General features: G+C 41.4%; 1 protein-coding gene across 4 annotated transcripts in view; it reads left to right on the top strand.

The window, feature by feature from the left end:
• The window catches only part of ARHGAP24 (Rho GTPase activating protein 24), a 204,312-nt gene that overhangs the window by 33,268 nt on the left and 147,560 nt on the right, over window positions 1-23,484 (top strand). The window contains exon 1 of one of the 4 annotated variants that reach the window (XM_048942897.1): window positions 16,711-16,804. The exons of 2 other annotated variants lie outside the window; for them this stretch is intronic. In XM_048942897.1, coding sequence (XP_048798854.1) covers window positions 16,714-16,804 — 91 coding nt within the window. In that variant the 5' untranslated portion in view covers window positions 16,711-16,713. Of the gene's footprint in view, window positions 1-16,710; window positions 16,805-16,826; window positions 17,192-23,484 lie in introns of those variants that run through there. One more of the 4 variants, XM_048942898.1, reaches the window with a different exon arrangement.

The raw sequence follows: 23,484 nt of genomic DNA, 5'->3' as shown, positions 1-23,484 counted from the left end.
TGAGATATAATTAGGCAATAACCTTTTCTACCCGAAAAGTAATCAAAGTACATGCAGAAAAGCAGCATCTCTCATTTTTGCAGTATTCTATTATCAAGAAACAAAGAAGAATGCGAGCGAAACTTGATGGTGCCCAAGGATTGTATGCTGGATTTCCGTGAGCAGAAGTTGTTTGTAGATGTTATTGCTTCACACACTACTGGATTGAGAGCAGAAAGTTGAAGATGTGAAACTGAGTTGCTTTTGTGCAAGAAAAGCATTCCCTGAAGCTTCATCATGGTCCTTGCTTTGGCTACCGTTTAATTGACTGTATGAAAAGCACTGTTAGTGTCATTCATCCTCTAGCCTAATAATCAACGTGATCTTGCAGTGTGATTTTTAATCCTTAGGCAAGTTTCCTGATGGTAGCAATCTAAGCCCTTGCTTGACGAGAGGGGATGTCTTGGCTGGTAATTAATCTGGAGGTAGTTCCTGGCAGTTGCTTTTGTGCCTATTACAAAGTCTCTTGCAAGGCTGATTTCCTTCATGTATGTTTCATAAATAGAACAGTGACCACAGCAGAGCTCAGTTCTGTGATTTACTCCTTTACCCTTGTCCTAAAGGTATCCCTGCATCTGATGGAAGGACTTTGATCCCACTGCCCTTCGGTTCCCTCGTGTCTTGCTCGAGTTCTGCATTGAAGTAATAACTGTGGGAACATCAGAGTGTTGCAAATAATTGTTCAGAAGTGCTGCTAATTTTGCATGCTTGTTATCTATAGAAGAGTTAAGTTGCTTTCAATGGCGCATATATAAAAATAGTGTTTGTTTTATGTTGGAGCTTATTCTTACCTGAGTGTCCTTGATTTACTTTGAGCCATGGGGAATGAGGACCCCATATCATCAACAAGCTGAAAGCATAATTCCAATTGCTTAAGTCCAAGCTATGGTTTTGAAAGCTAACTTAAAGCTGCTGAGAATTCTCTGGTTCCTGTAGGTTGGTTTGTTTGCTGTTCTTGCTGCTCTAGGCTGTGTTTCTTTGCTCTCTCTGTTCTGAAACCTAACAGATTGCCTGCAAGTATTTTTCCATGAATAAATTGTAGGTTTAGATGGAGGAAAGAAAAAAAAAAAAAAAAAAAAAAAAGGTGAAATGTAGCTGCTGTTGGTTTTCATTCTACCCTTGCCAAAAAGGAAATAAAAACAAAATGCACATTTTGCATGTAAATGTGGCAATTGTATGTCTATGGTGTCCAGCCTTGCCTAGAATAAGCAGCTTAGGTTCTTCGGCATTGTGCTTTTCCTCAAGGTATTCCTGGGCTCATTTGCTAGGCTGAAACCAATTAGGTGTATGTGTGATATATAGATGTTTTGGTATTGATACTTCTCTGTGAATCTGGAACTAAAACAAATGCTGGAATATTGATATGTTTTAGAAGAAGAAATTCTGATTCTTCTATGCTTATTGATCCAGATACTGTTACTTGTGTGTTTCCTATAGTTTAAAAATCATGTAATGCTGTGTATTTTTGTTGTTGTTGGTTTTTTTTTTCTCCTTATAAACATGGAATGAAAGGAGAATATTTCATTTGGTGAATGTCAGATGGCTTTAAATAGTTGCACTGCTTTTTGGGGATTCTTGCAGCATGCACTTCCACTGTGTCAGATGTGGGTGGCCTACTCTAATTAAAAACCTAAGCAGGCTGCTTGTGGAGTTAGCAGTAAACAGTTCAAGTCCTGTTTAAAAGTGACTTAAGGCAGTCACGTAACATCTTCAACTCAATATACTGCCAAATCCTTGGTAGTTCTGCTTCAATTATTTGCTTGCTCTTTCTGTCATATCTCTGAAGCTTTCTTGAGGAGAAATACTGCTTCTTTAATAACACCTGAAGTGTTAGGTGTTCAATTCTCTGTTGATAAACTCTTCCTTTCATCTTTTTCCAAAAAGCTTGTCTTGCCTTCCTTTTAAATGGGCAGCACGAGCTAAGTTAGCAGGATATAAACACAGCTTTTCCCCTCAACAGCCTGAGAATGCTTGCTTCGTGGATGAAGACCAGAGCTCTGGCTGTGACATGTGCATCCAGGGGCCTTAAGTCAGTGTCCAGCAAGCATTTTTTTTTTAAACCTTCCTGTGCTTCCAAGTTTTCCAGTGGGTTAGCCAGACTTCTGGGGTCTCTGTCTGCTGGAAGGTCTCTATTGTTGCTTTAATAAAATCATCATGGAATTGTTTGAGTTGGTCGGGAGACTAAAAGACCACTTAGTCCACCTTCCCTGAAATGAGCAAGGATACCTACAGCTCAATCAGGTTCTCAGAGCCCCATCCAGCCTGACTCAGAACGTCTCCATGGATGGGGCTTCCACCACCTCTCTGGGCAATCTGTGCTAGTGCCTCACCAACCCAAAGGGGAGGGGGAAACACCCCACCAAACTTCTTTCCTATATCCAGTCTAAATCTCCCTTATTTTAGTTGGAAACCATTTCCCCTTCTCCTATCAGAACAGACCCTGCTAAAGTGTTGGTCCCCTTCTTTCCTATTGCCCCCCTTTAGATACTGAAAGGAATTTTTCCCATGGGTTTTTTGTTCTCTGTATGGTATATGGTTTTCCTTGCTGTTTGGCTTTATCTACAGCCCTGTATTACTTGTCCTAAACAGCAACAAAAACAAAATAACCAAACAAAAAACAACTTTTTGGCTGTGTAGTTAGCAGGCTGTTCCTCTATAGTGGTAGTAACATACAGATAAAGGAAGAAAGCAGAGCTCTTCTTTCCTGATACATCAACTAGTTTAATATGTGCTGAAGTGGCTGGAATTTTTTGGTTTGTCCACTGCAGTTTGACATCTCACTGCTGTATTTGGGGGTGAATGGTTGCTACTGATAATAGCAGCAGTGAATACAAAGCTTTGTGAAGCTCTCACTCAGAGGCTTATAATTAGAGCATCAGTTTGCGAGAAACTTTGGTTCTTTGCGTAACTGAATTCTTTACCAGTTCTCTCATCTGTTTGTTGATTCTTTTTATTTTTCACATCACAATTCAGACAAGGATTTAAAATCAGCAATTAATATCTGACAAATGGTGATTCAAATCCATTAAAAATTAAGAATTAAATGGAGCACCGCTTCCAACTACTGCCCTAATTACCCTGGAGTGTTTGGGTAAGTTTTCTTTTACAATGCTCATTTTATTTGTACAGATTAAAATTCCTGTATTATATGCTGGGGGGAAAAAGATATTTCTTTTCTTGAAGGTGAAGTTGCTCAGAAACTGGAGAAATAGAAAATATTTTTGCCTAGCTTTATTCAAGAGCAGCTAGTTAGATCAAGTCCTGTAAACCATACTGCTCTTTTTTTCTTCTTTTATTTCCTGAAGTGGCTGCCTAAAGGTAGATCCAGTAATAAAATGGGCTACTAGTTCAGGGAAGTATATGATCTGCTTCCTTTGTAGTGCATCTCCAGAAATTGCATATGTTAATATCATTTGTTTATATCTTAGAGATGTGAGCATAGTAAGTGCTACTACTGTCACTAAGTTTTGCTGGAAGATTGCACACTGCATCTGTGTCTGTGTTACAATGCCTGTGTGTATACAAACATAATATCCATATACTATCCATGTAAATGTATACATAGTACATGTAATTATCTAGTTGTCAGGGGTATTGTAGAACACTTTTATTCAAGGGATCCCTGCATATCTAGAAATTCAAGTTCAATACCCAGTTATCTTGTTTCGTATGTTATGTTGCAGAATTGATTGATGCCCAAGATTCTGTTCTAAAACAACACATGTTCAGTGGTAAGGTTGTTGTTAGGTTTGAGTGTCATTTGTGACATATAATGTTACTTTCTGTGCGTAATCTTTCAAGACAAAGCATGCCTTGGTTTCTGTTCAGTGCTGTAGTAGTGATGAGTACAAATGTACAACTTAATACTGAACTCAGCATGGTTTAGTAAAAGTGAAGTACGCTTGCAAAATGTTCATATATGTGATGCATCCAGTGTAGAGCTCTTGATAACCTGTTTTCAGATTGACTGACAGAAACCAAAAAGGCTCTGGGATCCAGACATAACTTACATCCCAAGTTAGTGTCTTATCGAGGTACGGTTGGGATGTTTGACTAGATTAAGCAGTGAGAGTGTTATCCCATCTTTGCACAAGTGATGATGTGAGTGCTCTGGTACCTGAGGTTTGAATGGTGAGGTGGCACAGGAGGAGGTTTTGGGGGGCCAAAATATCACATTTGTGCCCATTGTCAGCTTGACTTGTAACCCTTGGCATTCTGTACTCTCCTATCTACCTGCAGAATACTCTTGTTGTTTCTCACCTTGATGTCTTTTTTTGTCTCAGAAGTTTGTAGAAAAATTTAGCTGGAAAGGGAGTTAAGGAGAGGCTGCTTGAATTCATGCCTGAGGGTGGTCAACCGTGTACCACCAGCTGGGGAGTCCAAGCACCTGCCAAAGAGAGCCTGCTTTGAGGGAAGGGTAATGAGTCTTTTCTGCTCCCTTGCAGCTCTGAACTTAAGTAGCTGTTACTGAACCATATTTAACTCATGTTTCTTAATCATACATCTGTGTAATTCAGCTAAGTCAGACTACCCTTTCTATCACAGCTTGTGACCTAAGCTCCAGATATGACAGTAAAAAGAAAAACTGAGCAAGCAAATGATGGATCCTGAGATGAGATCACTGTACAAAACAATGAACAAATCTTTTCAGAGATGAAATACTGCTCTAATTCCAGTGATGTTCTGGCTATCATAGTTGAATTAATGTTGCCCTGAAAGTTTTGTAATCAGCCTCCTGGATCAATGTCATGTCTGCTGAAATGCTCCACTCCAGTAAGAGACTGAGCTGATTTAGTTAGGCTCATTCATTACATGCCTACATCCGCCTTATGCAGAGAGATAACAGGGTTAGGGTAGTATTTTGTGCTAGTGATAGGCAGCACAGAGGAGACCAAGGTAAGTGGATGGGCTGAAATCTTGAGTATGGCTAAGCAGCAATGCAGGGTGTGAAAGAGGTCTCAATGTTGAGGTCTCTGCTTTCCTGTGTGCCTCCTTATACCTCAACCCTAACCCAAGTCCTTGATGACCAGGCTCTCAAGGGATATGTTGCCTTAACTACTGCTTAAAGATGACTGCTGTTGATGGCAGAAGGAAACAATCATGAGGCTCAATGTTATTTGTGTTTCTAGTTTAGAGGTTCTTGAAGTGTCTGCTTGGCCCTGCTGCCTGGAGCACCTGCTGCAGTCTGTCTTCTTCCTTGGGCAGTAGCTGCTCTTGTAACAATGTACTCGAGGGAGGATGTCTCCTTAATACAGCTTTAACTCAAACATCTCTGTTCGGATGTTTGCTCTGTGGTTGTTTTTCTAGAAATACTGGACACCTCTGGTATTATCATAGAATCATAGAATGACCAGGGTTAAAAAGGACCACAAAGATCATCCAGTTTCAACCCCCCCTGCTATGTGCAGGGTCACCAGTCACCAGACCAGGCTGCCCAGAGTCACATCCAAGCAGGCCTTGAATGCCTCCAGGGATGGGGCATCCACAACCTCCTTTGGCATGAAATCCATTAAAGCATAAATGACAAGCAAATGAGTCTGTGCTGGTAATGCTTATTTTCCAAAGAAACATTGTTTCATGTACTTGTCTTAGACTCTGTACTTATGCTTTGGGATGTCATAACTGGAGCCCTTGATAACACAGAATCACATCCTTAGATTGGAGGGGACCTTAAAGGCCACCTAATTCCTTAAAGTAGCAATCACTCTGTATGTGTGTGTATGTATATATATTAATTGAAGAAAGCTGGACAAACAAACACGACTTTTTGGCAAGGCAACCATGTCTTCCCCCCTTCCCCCCCCCCCCCCCCCCCCAAGTGGCAGACAACCAGCTCTGTTGTATGGACCAAGTACTTCCATTATTTTTAAGTCAGAGACCAATGTGTATGTATGCATGGAGTGTAGCTGAATTAGCAAATGCACTCTGTAGCGTACAGTATGTTAGAGTGACTGTTACACGTAAAAGACACCGTGGCTGCCTTTTTTTTTTCCCTGCTAAGACAAAGCTAATTTTGAGCTATTGTCTTGCTGGTGCCCATAAAAGCAAGACAAAAGAAAAAAAAGAAGCCAAAGAATAAAAATTAAAAATATATAGAGGTGTGGAAGTCTTGCCAATGTTCTCTGCTGGAGAAAGGAGGAGGTATGTCTTTTTTTTTTTTTTTTTTTTTTCTGAGGGACTTCATGCTGTTATATTTTTTGGTGGGAGTAATATTAACTATAATTTTCCATCAAATGTGGTTTGAAATGGAGTAGCAAAGAAAATGGAGTGGTAACACAATTTATGCCATGCAGACAGTAATCTTAGCTATTGATCAATTTAACAGAACTTACTGTTCAATATTGCTAAGCTGCTTTAATTTTCAATGTTTTCTGCCAAGTGTCAGCATGTTTGGTCAACTAATTTCTGCCTGCTATGCTTGATAAAAGCACCTGGAATAAAAAGGGTAAAGAAACTTCAAGGAAAATGTTAACTCTTCAAACTCCTGAAGAGAATTTTCATCCATTGCTAAAAAGTGTGTACTAAGTAACTCCATGTCAGTTGTTGGAACAGGCTACTGCCGTATTCCCACTAAGAAGTTAACTTCTTGTAGTAATCCAAGTTCCATGGGGCAAAAGCACTTCACGTTCTATTTTGGAGATTGATTGTTAAGAGAGATCCTTTTCCTCTTAACAAAGATATAAAGAGCAGAAAAATGAAGTAGTCTTAAAAATCAGGATCGTGTTTATAGTAGTTTTCTGTTTACTTTTCTCTGAAAGTTCAGCAGAAAATACATGGCCTCTGTTGAGGAGGTGGCTGTAACATTTGGGAGGAATGTTGAGCCGTTGTTTTTATAAGCAAGTAATGTCTTGAAATGGCTTGCCTTGTTGGTCTTCCACTTTCCCAGGCAGATTTATAAACATCCAGTATTTGCTCACCTCCTTTTAGCACTTAAAGTGTCAGCTTCTGTTTTGTTGCTGTTAATACATATTACTAATTTACTGCGCTGAGGCTGTTGCCAAAGGGATTGTAGGATTTAGAAAGCACGGTGCATAGGTGTCTCCCACATATATTGCAAGGTTTTGAGGTAAGCATTGTCATTAACTAAGATTTATCAGTACACTAAAGAGTATTTCTGATTCCTTAAAGAAATGTGTAAATCTTTTAAGGTTCTGTAACAATATAGAGTTTAGTAATTTGTTACTTAAAATGTACACACAATGTAGACTGAATTTCTGGAAATGTTAACTGTGATAACAGCTGTGTTAACAGCCCCCCAGTATCTGCTGCCTGCTTTATTTCACCATAGTATGGGCTGTGGAGTTTTTGTAGTTGCACCAGAACACAAGAATTGTCATCTGTCCTCACTGTTGTGCACTAGAATTCTGCTCTGGTTTATTCACGAACATGAACCTGAAGCTGGGATCAAGTAGGATGCAAAGCATTACAGTGAAGCTGAGACACACAGACCAGTGCTGAAAGGGTGTAAATCTTTCAGAATATATGCAAGGCAGAGAATACCTCACGGTTGTGTGGAGACACAATAAAAGACAAAGATCTCACCTTAAATGAGGCTGTATATTTTTATTTTCTTACAGAAGCACATCTCTACTTTTGTGTGTGGCTTAACTTAAATATCCTTCAGCATTAAGAACTTGCACAACTTCTGGGCCTGTGAGATTTGCTTCCTTCTGGAGCTTGGCACAACTTAGTCAGGTTTGTGGCAGAAAGGGAAACTCCAGTGTGAGGCTTTTCAGCACCTCAGGCTGTAACTGTCACCAGTATGTATTCTCGGTTAATGAGGCCTTCAGTGCTTTATCACAGAAATGGAAAATGAATCGCTTGCATGATGTAGATAATCATCAACATGTTTGTGCTTGGCTGCTGAAAGCTAACCAGCAGTGACCTGTCTTGATGAGGCAAACAGCTGGCCTTGCTTGAGATTCTGGGGAGAGAAATTTGTTTTCCAGGATCAGAAACAATCGGCCGAGTGTTGGAAATGTGCTGGAGGATATGAAGCAGTCATTTTGATTCAGGACTGTCAGACGTTAGGACTTGTTCATATCTCAGGATTGAGTCTGTCCTGTTGTGAGGATGGCACAAATAGAAAATAACTGAACTGTACTCTAGGTAAGAATTGATAATGGTACAAACTTTGGCGACAGTCTGTCTTCAGCAGTTGTCCTTTCTGCCTGGTGACTGAATGGCTTTCTGGAGGTGTGAACGGTAAAATACTGGTAGAAAGTGAGGTTACAAGAAGTTCTGGCTGAACTGTAAATGCAAGTGGTCTGAATAAGGCAGGAGTACATCATTCTGGTTGCTCCTTGTTGGCCTGCAGAATTGGGCAGTCTCTCGTGTGCAGAGCTCCTGTGAATGTCATTGCTCTGTCATTAAGGGTCTAAAGAGGCATGTGGAGCTGCAGATTTTCTTTCCATATTTGGAGGAATAATATTGCCCTAGTAAGCTTTCCATGTCTGGTTAGAAATACTTCCATAAATGCAAAAATCAGTGTATAGTGCTGTCTCAGTGTGCACTTGCCACTTCTTACCGTGTGGAGAAATGTTAGTCATGCTTTAATATGTTTATTTTCCACAGTGGGAGGTAAGTCTGTGTAAGAAATGTAGCTACATTGATACTAGACCAGTTTGGGCACGGAAGGTTTTCATGCATTTGGGGAGGCTGTAGGTACACGGGTTGTAGCAATGCCTTCTGTGGTTTCCTGGAAGTTCTGTGGTTTCAGTGCAGCAAACTTGTAATTTCAGCAGAGAATAATGGTGTAGTGGGGGGATACCAGGAAAGGACTGAAGAAATGCAAGGAAATAAAACAGAAGATGTTCCTGGTGATACTGTAGGCCACAGGAGAAGTTTGAATGTTTTATCATGTCACTAAAACATCTCTTTTTTTCATGCTCATGTTTCTATCAATATAATAGGAATGAAAACAAATTTGGCTTTATAGTATTTCTGAATCTCTCAAGAATTCTTGTCCAATATTGAAATTTTTTTTTTTTTTTTTTTTTTTCTGGGCTTGACAAATGCATCTAATCCCTGCCTCAAAAGCCATTGGAGTCTTTGCATCCTACTCTTGTCAGTGAAATGAAATCTATTTATTTGATGGAAAAGCTGTGAAGTAAAAGCACCAAAGGCAAACAGATTCTTCCAAAAAATTCTGCAACAAAAACGGAGTAGGATATAGAAGTATGGCTTATTGAATTGTGGCCATTCTGCATGTATATAAAATCAATTCTACTTCAAGACACACTCTATTTAAAAACAAGTTAAATGAAATAGCTTTTATCCATACCATCTCTTCCTTGTTGGTTGCATTCACCTATGACTGGCTCCATGTCGTTCAGCCCAAAACTTAATCTCAGACTCAGAACTTAGTTAGGAAAGGTGTTTGAACTGCCACTATAAAGTAGGAAAAATGCTTGCATTCAACCCGTAAAGGATAGAGATGCTGTCTGAAAATAATATTCACAAAATCAGCCTATGTTACTGAATTCTCAGCTTGGGCCCTCAAGGGGCACCTGCAAAATACTTGCGAAATGAGACTAGAGACTCTGATTTGTAATTGAATTCTAAAAAGCAGAAGCAGAATAGGCTATGTGGTCTGTTACAGTTTTCCAGTTGTCTGTTTCTGGTGACATGAATGCTAATAGTTCATTCTTCACCTTTGAGAAGGACAAAAGAGTTTCCCTCATTCCTCTAAGAGGATTTTCTACTCTGTGATGACAGTTCTGTTATTTTTACATTTTTACTATTTCTAAGCAAAGGTCCAATTGATTAATACAATTGTTTTACCAAAAGCAAACGTGAGCTACTTATAATAGATTTTGCTTTGCTATTTCATCTGAAGCCGAACTTGCCTTTCTCCTAGCTTGCTTTCTTTACAAGTTGTGTATTTCTTAATTCTGGTGATGCCATGTTAACGCTGTCATTCTTGAAGACGTTTCCTAATATAGAGGCCTAACGGTGGTGGTGAGCAGCATTTTCCTTTTTGGCTTCCCTAAAACTGCAGCAATGGGCAAAGCGATTTAAAACATTCCTAAAAACACAATTAAATCAGCATATTGAAGAGCAATTTGACAGGAAGTGTCTCAGTCCTAACCAGCACAATGTATGCAGCTGTGGTGCCGTTGCACAGTTGTGGAATACAGAAATTTCAGGCAAAATGAGAATAAGCAACCATGAGGTCAACATTATAGATTTCCTTTGTCATTTGATTCAGGCTGTAGTAATGCTCACCTTTTTTCTTACCTGAGCTTATTTGGAATGCGTGAACAGCCATGAGGTTGTGCTGTGGGAAGATATGGTTATCATTCAGTCTTAAAAATGGTCCCCACCTCCCTGGGGGCAGCTGTTTCTATGGTGCAGTTCTCCTCCATCGCTCTATGGTGAGTGATGCTTACCAGTCGGACACTGGGATGCTGGAGGTGTTCTGTTCTGTGCCTTGTTATAAGCACCTTCATGTTATGCTGTACATTTCAGCTGTAGTACGTTCTAATGTGCATTAGCTCTGTGTGTCTCAAAGCTGCTTTTACCTGATGGAGAGATTTATCATAGGTCTGTCTGTTGGGGTGTTATGCACCATTTGGTACACAGTTAACTTGAATCCTTATCTTCCCCATGTCCTTACTCAAGTTTTTCTGTTCCACTGCCTGATGATCATGTACAGTGAGTAGGTAGCTATGGTACCCATGGTGGTATGGAAACTTATTTACTGAAATGAAGCCTGTTTTTGATTTAATGTTATTTAGCTGGCATATTTTGAATGATGCTTGTCTGAATGTCTTAATAACATTAAGTGTTTTAAACTCTTAAAAATATGTTGCTGTTGTAATGATAGGGATGTTATTTACTTGAGTTTTGTACAGCTGCTGGAAATGACATTAGGTGCATCTCTTTCTCTGACCAAACGAGTTTCACAGTCTAAGTTCTTCCTAACTTCTCTTCCATTGTAGTGAGTGGGTGACTTCATCCTGTTCCTCTACATAAGAAAACGTGAAATACTGTGCCAGAATCTCTAAGAATTGGGCCGGGCTATTGAACAGCCACCTTAGGCATATAAGGTTTTTGTTGCTTCCTGATGGAGGCACAACATGTTGGGCACTGTAGCAACAGAGAGTCATTGTCTTGGAGAGCTTAACTTGAAACAGATGTGCTAGAAGTGGGGGAGGAGGAAGAAAGACACAGAATAGCAGCATGGATTGCCCAGATTTGCTTGGCTGGCAGAAACTTGGATTCAAACTCTAGTCTCATGGCCCCTAGCTCATTGCTTTTCTTGGTCTGGATCCTGTTTTCTGCTTAGATCACTCACGGCGTGTCTCTTTTCTGAGAATTGCCAGGTAGGTGCTTGAGAAGAAGTTAATGGGACTTAATGCAATTGCAGTAAAAATATCCTGAAGCTCCTGGTGCCAGAGATAGGGGATATTGGAAGGGGAAAGTAACAGTGGGTTTTCTTAAGATCAACATTTGCCAAAATATCCTGGTTACAGGACTGACTTAAGCATACTTTCTGTGCAAGGAATGGCTTAACAGTTTGGAACACATTATTCTCCTCTGCCTTGTTGAGCTCCATTAACATCCATGTCATGTTAGGGCAGCAATGTGCTGCTGTTTGGACTTTCGTGCCATGCTTTTGTAGTTCTGTAGATGGGCTAGGAATGAGTGTGGCCTTAAACATGACGCTCCCAACAAAAAAACTTGCATATATTAAAACAACAACAAAGAAAACCATCACCAAAGGCAAATAAGCCCACGCTAATCACAGAAACTGCTTCATCTTCTCTTGCATCTCATCCTCAACTGTATCTAGAGTATGGTTGCATTTGGATGGATAAAAGGGTTTGGATGAAGTGGTATTTAATGACTGTAATAAAAACACACCAAAGAAAATCCTTTTTTTTGTTTCTATGGTTGTCTGACTAGAGAATGTGGTCATTTGCCACTCCATTTACTTTATATCAAATTTCTGGCATTAAAAACTTCGAGTATGCAGCTCATTGGGCATGCTTTAGGTTTCAGAAAATGCTCACAAAGCTGAAAGAGACATGCAGAGAGAGGTGCAACAGCCTTATATCTATGGCTAGGTATCCAGGTAGGCTGCTTCATGTGAGTATCTGAACCCATCTAAACTCTGCAAGAGAAGAACCTGAGAGCTAATTGTAGTTCCTTCTGCTCCAAGATCTTTATCAAGCACTGGAAGACATAATAACAGAAATTCTCTGGGTCAATCAAATGATCTTAAAACCAGCTTGTGTATGGGAGGAATGAGCAGATGCCAGAGGGGCATTGGTGTAATGGATAATACAGAGGTCTCCATCTATGTTTGAGTGGAGTGGCAAACCAAAGCTTTTGAGCTATGAAGATGGAAGCCTTATTTTGCTTTACTGTTGGAAATCAAATGGCTCAAGAGCTCTCTGTTTAAGTGTGACTGTTTGAGATACAGGGTTGTCTATAGTACCTCTGGATGTGTCCAGAAGAATTGAAGAGAAAGGGGTGACATTGCAGTGACATGTATTCCTGTAATATTTAACCAATCTGGAGCTATCTGTCACTCGAATATCTTGTTGGAATGTGAGGAACTTAACTGGGCAATTCTGATGCTCCCAAAACAAAGTGGAGCAGAGTAGATGTGGAGCAGCTGTCAGCGTTGAACAATTCCATCAGCTCTCTGGATGGAGCAGGGAGCTGTAGCTGTGTTTGAGCTCTCATTGCTGTGTTACAGTGCTGCAAAGTTTGTGCTCGTCCCTGAAATCTCCGATGCTTTGAGAGTTCCTGGCTGACCTACTGCAGGGTGGTAGTGAGGACTCTGTGCAGTCTGTTCCATTTGAATCCATATGGTTCTGCTAGTTTGTCTTTTTTGCTGTTTTCACAGATGGAAGAAGTCCAGGATAGCAACCAGCAAATGTTAGTGGAATCACATCTCTGCTTTTTGTTTGTTTAATTCTGCATCCTATGATGGAGGTAATAAGACCTGATTTGCAGTACAGAGAAATAACACGCATATTAAAGCTGAAGGTGCAGCAAGAGCTGTTAGTGAGACTTAATAGAAGGCACCCAAGAGAAGGATGCATGAGAAAAGGTGTGATATGCATGATTTGCACAGTCCCCTAGAACTGAGCACAGCATCTCTTGTGTCTTGATAGTCACTTAGTCAAGACTGCTGCTCTCTTGGGTGAAGTTAAGGCATTTTAGCAGTCCTCTTTGGTGATCCATTCCTTAAAGTAATCTTTCAGTAATATGAAACTAAGTTGTTTGTTTCCATCACTACTTTGGCTTGCTCATCACACATGCTCACTAATGAAAGCTGACTGAAATACAGATGCAGTGATGCTTCTATAGTTTCATTGAGGATGCTTTAGTGAGCTCCTTGCCTGTTGGCATAACTACTAAATTTATTACCTCTTATGTATTTATTCCCGCAGTGAGGTCAGTGCGGGGTGCTGTTTTTCCTGTATAAGTTTAGTGCTGTTTTGCACGGTGGGTGTTTCTATTTTTCCATTCAGTCTACTGGGAGGTGATGTAAATGGAGTTCCTGTTTGCAGCTGATGTATGTAAGAACGTGTCTTCACTTTCTAGAGAAGCTTGCTGGACCAGGATCATAACTGCACTATTAAGTTCTACCTGCATGCTTGTGCATATGTTTTAAATGCATCTGCAAGACAATTTTTTATCCTTAGTTTTATTCTTGCTAGAGATCTTGTGTTCCTGTAGTGCATTTTTTTGAATATCAGAGTATAGTAGCACAATATTTTCATTGCAATATGTACTGAGATATCTTCTCACAGTGATATTGTACTATCTTTGTTACTGGTTGTTCTGCAAGTAGGCTGTTAGGCTTTCTTGACTGCTCTAAGATGGAGAAAATGTTAAGGATCTCATCTGAGATGAAAAAAGACCGTGTATTTATACTAACCAGTTAAAAAACAGTAATAACAATGTTAAAATAATCTTAGGTTTTTTGGCCATTGAGCAGCGCATATTTCAACCTCTTTTCAGATTCTGTGTACTACATATCCATGTTTTTTAACTGAAGGCACAGCTCATGACTCGTATCTCAGGACTCCAAGGTACTGGTCTGGAAAGAAGAGACTAAATAGTTTTTGATCCATATTGAAATCATTCATGCTGGCAATATGACTTTTCTGATAAACGAACTGATTTAACGGAGGAAGTTAGACTTTCACGTTGTTAACTTCTCCAAATTCTTGATATCAGCTAACACCAAGTATGATGTTTAAGCAGTTTGTGTAACTTGAAAGCATAAAATATTTGTAGTTGCTGCATGAGGCTGAGAGAACAAATAATGTGGGAGAGGAGGGGAGTGAAAGTCAAATTTAAAGCATGGTAAGGGTGCTGGGGAAGTGAATGAAGTGGGAAGGGTTAGGGCTGTGTTGGCAGGGCTCTGCCCTGTGTTGTGTCTTGGTGCAGACATTCCTGCCAGCTCAGCGTGCAATTTGTTGAAACCAAAGCATTTTCTGGTTCAACTTGCATGATATCACTCCCCATAAAACAAACTGTGCAAGGATTGTGCACCAAGCATTTTCTATTGTGACAGAGTCCATTTCAGTGCTAGGCTGCTGCAGCTGCAAAATGGACAGCTGAAGAGGTTTATGGAATGTGTGGTAGAATAGAAGTGCTGCAGTATGGGTCTGTCTCACTTTTTAAAGGGAAGAAATATTTTTTGCATTGTCAGCATTCCCAGCATGGGTGAGGGAAAAACTATTTTTATCTGTGAGCGAATTTCAGCTTCTAAGAAGATTCCCTTCTTCCTGTTACTTTTATTTACAAAGTAGTAATTTTTTCATGGCACTGAAATGTTTTTGGTCACTTAAGGCAACCTATGGAATGCAGTGATCAAAAGGATTTATCCTATACAGAAACAAAGAGAAGTAAAATGTTCAGGGGTAAAATGCCAACAGGTTGAGAATTGTTTTGAATTGTTACTTTGCACTTTGAGCACTAAAATTTTTGCTGCAGTTTTCTTTATTTTTTGCTCCTCCCTGTGTGCTACTATCCCTTGTAGGGTTGCATGTCCTTCTGCTTTGTACTTCTGAATGAAGGCACAAGGTCAGTTACCTTTCTGTCTGCCCAGCAAGCCCAAATTTGCTTTATGGCTGAGCAAGAAGTCTGTTTATGCTAGTAAGAGCTAATTCCAAAGTTATCTCAAAGCAATATTGGAAGAATTTGAGGAAATTAAAGTCAAATGTTGTAAAAGCAATTCTAATCTGAGGTCCCAGCAACAGTTTTGTGAAAGACTCAAATCTTGCAGCTGCTAGGGGCTGAAATGAGAATATTTTTTTTCAATTAGTTGAAAAGTTTTCTTCTTTTATGTATCTGATCTGTTGTCTTGTTTCCCTACTTCTGTGCTGATCTGCCACTATAAATTCCTACAGTACCTATCAAAGCTCTACACTGTGGCTCCTGACCGCTTTCCAGTTCTAAAGACTGTGTTAATAGGACTTGGCACACTCACGTGTGGGTGGCCATCAGTCAGGACATGGTCGAATCAGTTTCCTTCTGTGTGTTCGGTATAATCTCAGCTGTTCTTCAGAATGCTTTGGGTACAACTCTAGACTCAACAGCCCAGACTTGGAGGAAGTGAGGCTAGATAAAAAAAAAAGTGTTTGGGCTCTTAAAGAACTAGGAGACATTCCCTGCTGAATACTGGAATCCAAAGTAAACACTGCATTATTCTGAGTACTTGTACAGAAGGGAAGAAAAGGAAAAGCTTTATTTGAAGGGAAAGATTATGAATTCTCCCCTCTGACTAGCTCTGCAATGTGAACTTCGTGAGTTCTATGTTAGTCCTGCCTGTGTAAACCAGAACACTTAAGAAATGCAAAGATGTTGAGTGCAGCTACAAGTTGTGCTGGAAATTCAGTTGCCAAGAAAAGGAGGGGTAAAGAGTTGTAATTTCAGCCCACCAGATCCACTATGGATAACCAGACACCTGGACACACTTCTATGGTAGAAGCAGAAGCCACTCCATATCAGTGGTATTCCTGTTGCAAAGCTGCAGCTGATTGCATGTTGCAGTGTATAAATATTCATAACTTATTTAAAAACTTCCTAGTCCAGTGAAACTTAGAAAACTGCTTGCCTTCAAAAGGTTGTGACTAATTCCTGTAGTAGCTGGGATTTTTTTTAGTGTTGCTGTGCTGGGGGTGGGGGATTGGAGCTGGAACCAGATGAATTGTAAGAGGTGAGTAGCAAGAGGGGGAAGTCTATGACTTTAGATCTGTCCACGTGCACAAAAGCTGAAATTTGGGTAGAGCGCAAAAACTGCTTCAGTTTCTTCTATAAACTTGTCAGCTCCACTATGCACCCCACCACCACCACCAACTATGCCTGCTGCGTGGCTGGCAGTGGGCCAGGCTTTGCCATAGGTGTGCTTAGTGTGTAGAGCCCTTGTCAGGCTTGGAGGTGTCATGCTGTACTTCTTAAAAGTACTATGATCAGTTAATCCTTTTGAATCGGTTGAGCCTGTGTAGAATGCACAGTTTTGAGTGTCCCAGTCCAAGGCGACCCTTGTCTGGTCTGTGTGGGGCAAAACTCTTGTTGCATGGCTCAGAGCTGCAGGCTGCTCAGAATAGATGGGTCACAGCCACCGAAGCATGTCTGGCTAACTAGAGGGACTGCACGCAGAAAAACCCTTGGGGTGGGAGAGGAAGAAATTTGCCTAGGGCGATGGTGTTTGGCATCCGCTTGCCGTCTCCTACGCGTGTCACGGGGGACGGAACTCCCTTTGAGCCTGGCTCCGGCGAATTGTGCAGCGGCGGTGAGTAGCTCTGGCCGTGTCCGAGCCCTGCAGGGGATGCTAGCGGTGGGATGCGGAGCGTCCAGCGATGTGCGGGCAGGCGGCTGGCTTCCTCCGGAGCCGCCAATGAAACGTGAAACCCCGGGCTGCGTCTGAGGGCCGGCCCTGGGAGTTTGCTCCAGCCTCCGGGCTGTGCGTGCACGCATCCGCAGCGCGGTCGCTCTTCCCAACTTCTTGGGCTGCTTCCTTAGGGACGGCCGGAGGGAGCCATCTCCGAGCGTTGCCGAGGGGGAAAAAGGAAAGCAACTTGGAAGTGCGAGAGGGCTAAACCCGGCTGTCACGGCTCCCCACTTTGTCTCGGGGAGCCGCCACGCTTATGGGGGAGAGCATCGACCCCGCTTGTAGAAGGTAGGAACCCTCGTGTCGGGGAGCTGTGGGGCTCCTGCTGGAAGCGGGGCAGGTAGGGCGGCTGTGATTTCCGTGGAGCGGTACAGCGGGCAAACGACTGCTGCCGAGCGGGCAGAGAGGCGGCAGCTGTCGGTGCGTCCTCGGTGGCTCTGCCCTGCTGAGGGGTGCTGCGTTCCGTGCGCCTGGCTGTACGCTGTTCTCAGCCTTCCCCAGCAGCACGCCTTTCTATTGCTTTCGGGGGATGCGAGTGAAAGATGTGCGATCCTACTACTCGTGGGACTCGGTATCAAAAGATCTTTGTGCGTTCTGCCATCCCCAGGCTAATATTAGTCTTCGGATTGGCGATATTCATCTTAACATCTTTTCTCTTTCATAAATGTCTGTAGTAAGCTTTCAGAGATAACAAGCTCGCTGGTGCAAACTTACAATGAGCATTTTGATTGTAATCGCCCAAGAGATAGGGAATCTTCAGTGGATTTTAGAGTTACTAAGCAGATTTCTTTTTAAAGTAAAGCAGCAGTTTTCTTTTTTTCTTATTATTTGAGATGTGCAGAACATTTACCTGTTTGTTTGTTCCCAGTAATGTGCATGCAGGCTGTAAGATGAGTTTTTGTTTTGTTTTTTTTTTTTTCAGCAGCAAATAAATTGCATGTGGTGTTGGAAAGTTTGCACAGAGAACTGGAAATAAGCTGCATGGTCTTTTTTTGGTTAGGTGCCATCGTCCTGTGTAGGTAGAAATAAGAAACTAAATTAATTCCTTGTGTGAGCGTAGAGGCAATACTCTGAATTTGTGTAATATTTATCTAAATTGTGTTTGTGCTGGGGGAAGATAATAACTCCTATTAAATCAACTGTTATTAAGCTGTTAAGTGCTTCAGTGGTGGTGTAGTTCTGTACCTGTATGGTGACACTCATTCTGTGTATTCAGGGATTAGGTTCCCCTTGGGTGAAGAGTTAAAGGAGGGCATGTTACCTATGTCAAGGGACAAAGCAAAGTGCCAGAATTCCCTCCTCCAGAAAAACTGGGGAGGGACTGTTCATAAGGACGTGTAGCAACAGGATGAGGGGAAATGGTTTTAAACTGCAAGAGGGTGGATTTAGACTAGATATCAGGAAGAAATTCTTTACTGTGAGGGTGATGAGGCACTGGAACAAGTTGCCCAGCAAGGCTGTGGATGCCCCCTCCCTGGAAGCACTCAAGGCCAGACTGGATGGGGCTTGGAGCAACCTGGTTGAGAGGGAGGTGTCCCTGCCTATAGCAGGGGATTGGGACCAAACTTCCAACTCAAACCATTCTATGAAATCAGCTAAGTGCCATGTGGAGTTACAGACAAAGGGAAAAGCAAAGTTTGATCTCCCATTCCCATGAAATTCTTGTGTTGTGGCAGGCTTTGTTGTTGCAAAAAGTATCTTCCACTGTGTGATACTGTGGGTTGTGTTAAAAATAAATGTGCTTAAAACTCGTGTGTCTTCATGCGTGATGCCTAAAGTTGTCTGCTGCTTCTTTGATTTGCTGCCTTGTTTCCCAGCTGTGTTTTTCTTTGTTTGGACTTTTCTCTGCTTCTATTCCTAAATGAGATAATTCTGAAGTTAACCCTACTTTAAGTACATGCATGCATACAAAAGGCTAAGTGTGTGAAGGTGGCTTTAACTGGTCCTGAAGATGGGATTCAGAGAGACAGAAATGGAGATCCCTTCAAGAGAATTGCCTCCCAGGTAATAGGTTGGGCTTCTGAGGAGGCTGTGTCTTGAAGTAACAAGAAACAGAAATCCCCTGTGAGCTCTTGGTGCAGCTATAGCACATAGCAGCTCTCAGGACCTCTTCAGCTCCTGTTGCTTGATTCAGTATGTGATTTTTAAAACACACTGGGGAAAAATAGAGTTGTAATTCACAGTGGGTAGATTGAAGTGATTTGCATCCTATTACACTTAGCTGTCTTCACTGCAGGCTTCTTGGTGTTTATGGTGACCAAATGGCCTTTAGAAATATGCTTTCTTCCTGGAGCTGCTGCTACTTTGCTTTATACACATTAGGTGGGGGAGTGCTTGACCTGAGTTTCTTTTTAAAAATTCCTGGTGCAGATTGTGGCAGTTAAACTGTAGCACTGGGCTGGCATTTGTTTGTGAATTCTCCTGTGGGTGAACACACTGTAAGTTAGCTATTAGACTTGAATAAAAGTGAAGGAGGTATTCTCTTTAAATTGTCAGAATTTTTTTTAGAAGTGGAAAACCCAATTCTGTCAATGTGCTCTCTAGTTCTTTATTCCTTGAAATGCTTTCCAGTTCTCTGAAACACTCAAACATTTGAATATTCTCACTGGAGGTGATATTTTAGGTGCAGTCCTGCTGCAATACAAAGATTTATTGCATTTTTTTCTGTCCTCATTAAATTACCTGGTGGTGATGCTGGTGGTTGTGTTGGGCAGACCCCCAGCACTGTTGACTGTTGTCAGTTCTTTGCCACTCGTGCATCTATTGAATAGGAATGCACAGATTGGTGGCTGTCAGCTGCCTTTCCTGTTTGTCTCTAGCAGCTTCCCTGCTACTTGTCAGCTGCACAGTTCTTATTTCTACTTCTGAGCCACTGGCTAAGCAGTGAAATAAGCAAGTTCCCCTGAGACAGCGAACCACCTGCACTGAGATAGTGTCTCATTTGCAGTCACGGTCTGCAATTTACCTGTTAACTGTTTGAGCTCATTCTGTTTGTCTAGCCCAGCTCTGGTTTTGTTAGGCCTTTCTGATCAAAATGCCACTCTTCACTGGGCTGGGGGTATTGAAGGAGCATGGTGCTGTTAACTTGAATGAACTTGTTCTGATCCACTGCAGTACAGTTTCATTTAGAAGGGCTTCTATGTTCTGTGGCCCAACAAGACCAAATTTCAACAACTCGTGTTGAATTCCTTCTGCAGTGTTTATATAGCTTCTTGCAACAAGATACTTTTCTTTTTTCCTATATTTAGTTCTGTGCAGTTAAGTGTCACATCAGTTAAGAAGACTGCATTTTAAGGAGTGATGTTTTTTGTGTCTTTTGCTTCTAAGAATTAACTGGGTCATTCCAAATGGAGCAGATGTGTGATGTGCTATAGAAGCTAAAAAGTTTGATTGGCCTCAGGAGGGTGAACAGGCAATTTTATAGAATAACAGAATCATAAAATCATTAGGGCTGGAAATGTTCATCCAGTCCAACCCATCCCCACCGTGCCCAGTAACCATGCCCCTCATTGCCACATCTCCACGGTTCCTGAACACCTCCAGGGATGGTGACTCCACCACCTCCTTGGACAACTCCTTGTGCCACTGCCTCACCACTCCTTCTAAAAAGAAATGTTTCCTGGTATCCAACCTGAATCTCTCCTGCTGCAACTTAAGGCCATTCCCTCTTGCCCTATTGCTGCTTACCTGAGAGAAGAGGTAATATTTCTACCAGTACAGGAGCTCTATGAGGGGTATATCTAAGAGCAGGAGTGGTGGGTTTGCAAGAAATAGGAGGTAGGACTGTGTCCACGTAAGACTTAAAGTATAATTCAGATGCACAAATACTTGCTGGAAAAAGTTGTGGTTAATAAGGGGAAAACCTAGAGTTAAGGGGTAGCTAGTTGAGAGTGACATCTTGTGCTTGTGTTAGTTCTGCTTGCTACTGAGACCTAAACTTCAGCCCAAGGTAGCATGCTGGGCCGCAGGGATGACTTTTGCCCGTCATAGCTGCTGTTTGTTGTCACAATTCTGTTTTGTTTGGAAGTTCATTAACTGGGAGAAAAATAACCTGATATTTTTGCTGCTTGTTTGAAGAAGCTGAATGATTGCAGCAGGCAGCTTGGCATAGATCCTTGCTGTCCTGGATCACTTGCTGTTCTTCAGTGGGAAATGCGTGGGCACTAGGATGGGTAGGAGCTTTTATTGATTTGAAGGTGTTGAGAAAAAAAATTCATGTAAATCCTTGTACCATAAGGAACTTTGCTTTCTATGATAGTTTCAAGGTGTTTGTCCACGTGAAGTTACAGCAAGCAGTATATTAGTTCTGTAACTTTGATGTCTGGGAGTTTCCTCTAAGCCTCTGGATGCCTAGCTACTCTCTAGGCACACAGACCTGAGTGTGTTGTCTTCTGGTGGCTGTGCGTGGAGCTTTTTTTGCCTCACAGCCATAACTGAGATCAAAACCCTGTGTCACGTGCATGTGAAGTCACTGTGGTTATCCACTGCAAAGTGTATTGCACAACACAAAACATGAAATCTGGATGCTGGAGAGTAGCTCTGTCTCTGGCAGCTGCAATATTTGTGCAGCTGCTCCCACAGATTTTTCTTTCTTTTCCCTCCTCTAGTTTTTTTTTTTTTTTTTTTTTTTTTTTTTTAAAGCATTAAGATAAAGGTGTCAGAAGACCTATTTTGGGGCTTGGAACAGCGATGCAACTGATTTTTGTTTTTTGTTTTTCTTTTTTTAAAGGACTGGGGAGTTCTTAGGCTTGCAAGTGAAAAACCTGCTTGGGTTCTGCATTTAGTGGAGCTGAAATGAATCACCTAGAATGTGAGATTTGCAGATGGGCTTGGTGTTATGATGCTCCCTGTAGTACTGGGGACCTTAATCATCAGCACTGCTGGAGCACGTGGTGTTTTGAGTTGAGTAACTTTGATGTGAAATTTGTTGAGTATAGAAGTGAATGGGAGAAGTCCTGCTCAAAAAGCTTAATTCAATAATAGGTCTGAAGTTTAGCCAAAAATAAAGTTTTGGAAAGAAAATGTAAGGCAGTGCTGCTACTACAAATTAGTAACTGTTGTAGGCTAAGAACGAATTTTCTTTGTTTGTATGGGAAAATACCCTTCAGTACTTGCAGTAAGATAGGTTTACTTGCAGTGCTGTTCATTCTATTATTTATTTTTAAAAATAGTAAAAGTGCACGATTTTGTTGTATGGCACTCCAAACATTTGAAAGCTGCATTTAAAACACAGTTTAGGTAAAAGTCAATGAATTCATCTGCAAGTAAGCAATTATTAATGTGGAGAAGGACTTTTAACTGTTATGAAATGTGTCCTCGTTAACACAGGGTTTCAGAAGCTTGTAGCCCAGATTTCTGAAATAATTTAATGCAAGAAATGTCAGCTTGCTTTAGGTTGTAGCAGCTATGGACTTAGATGCTCAACTCTGAATGTTAAAAAAAAGAAAGGGAAAAAAAAAAGGCAAATGGAGAGTGGTAATCAAAACCATGTGATTTCAAGTGAGTTCAATGGCTCACATGCTTGTGCTCTGGGCAGTAGCGTGGTTCAGGGGAGATAGCTGTAAAATATGAAGCAAACTAGTTTTACACTTGAATGTGTTGTTCAGTTGTACTGTCATGGGACGAAGAGTTTCATGTACAGCACTCAAAATTGAGTCACTCCTTCAATTTGTGAAAAATAGCATTTAAAATTGCACATATTTGTACAAGTAGAGATCAAGGACTTATGCTAGCAGGCTTTCCTAGCTTGGGTTTTTCTGACAAGGGACACCTGAATGAACAGCAAGAAGCTGTAAGAAGGCACTGCTGCAAGTCATGGCTTGAAATACTGAAAGCTGAAGGTAAAAACCATTTATCTGTTTGTAAGCAAAAGGGACTGGGTGTTTTTGGGTTGCTCCATTAACTGTTGAAGCTTGTCTATATGAAAGAATCAGAACTGGCTTTTATGTAAGCTAGTGAAAGTGGGAAGGCACTGTTAGTTTACATGGTAATGCAGGAGTAAATGGGTATAGGCTATCCATGAGTGAACTGGGATGTGAAATAAAGGTTTCTTATGGTCAGGAATTCCTGACTGGGGACTGTGGGGAGTGCAGTGTGGGGAAACATTACAGCAGCTGTTTTGACAGTGCTTTTTCATTCTGGAAGTAACCATGGGGCTGGCTTCAGAAGCTGTGTTTAATGATTTGGAAGTTTGTGCTCTCTGTGCATGAACTGATGTGAAAGAGCAGAATAGTCCCTTACTGCAGGAATACTTCACACGTGATGTGTCAGGATGAAAATACAACCAGCAGCGAACCCCAATCTTGCTTGTGGCAAGATTTTTTTCATTATTTTCCTTTTGAGGGCTCTGTTTTGTAGCAAGTCAACCATGAGTCTGGGGAGTCTGGGAAACCTGACTAATTCTGAAGAATTTACAATATCCCAACATTGATGTTGCAAGCGATTCTTGCTTGCTGTGGCAATTCAACTCTGGTCTGGTCAGCTGTTACTTAGGATTTACTACGTGCAGTATCAGCTGTGGTGCTGCCCTTTGCTGTGCAGGACTCACACGGGAAAGGGACTAAAGCAGCCAGTTGAGTGTG

This window comes from Lagopus muta, chromosome 4, assembly GCF_023343835.1.
Source record: "Lagopus muta isolate bLagMut1 chromosome 4, bLagMut1 primary, whole genome shotgun sequence".
NCBI classification, from domain to species: Eukaryota; Metazoa; Chordata; class Aves; order Galliformes; family Phasianidae; genus Lagopus; species Lagopus muta.
Note: the sequence above shows the minus strand (reverse complement) of the source record. Positions and strands in the feature narration are given on the sequence as shown.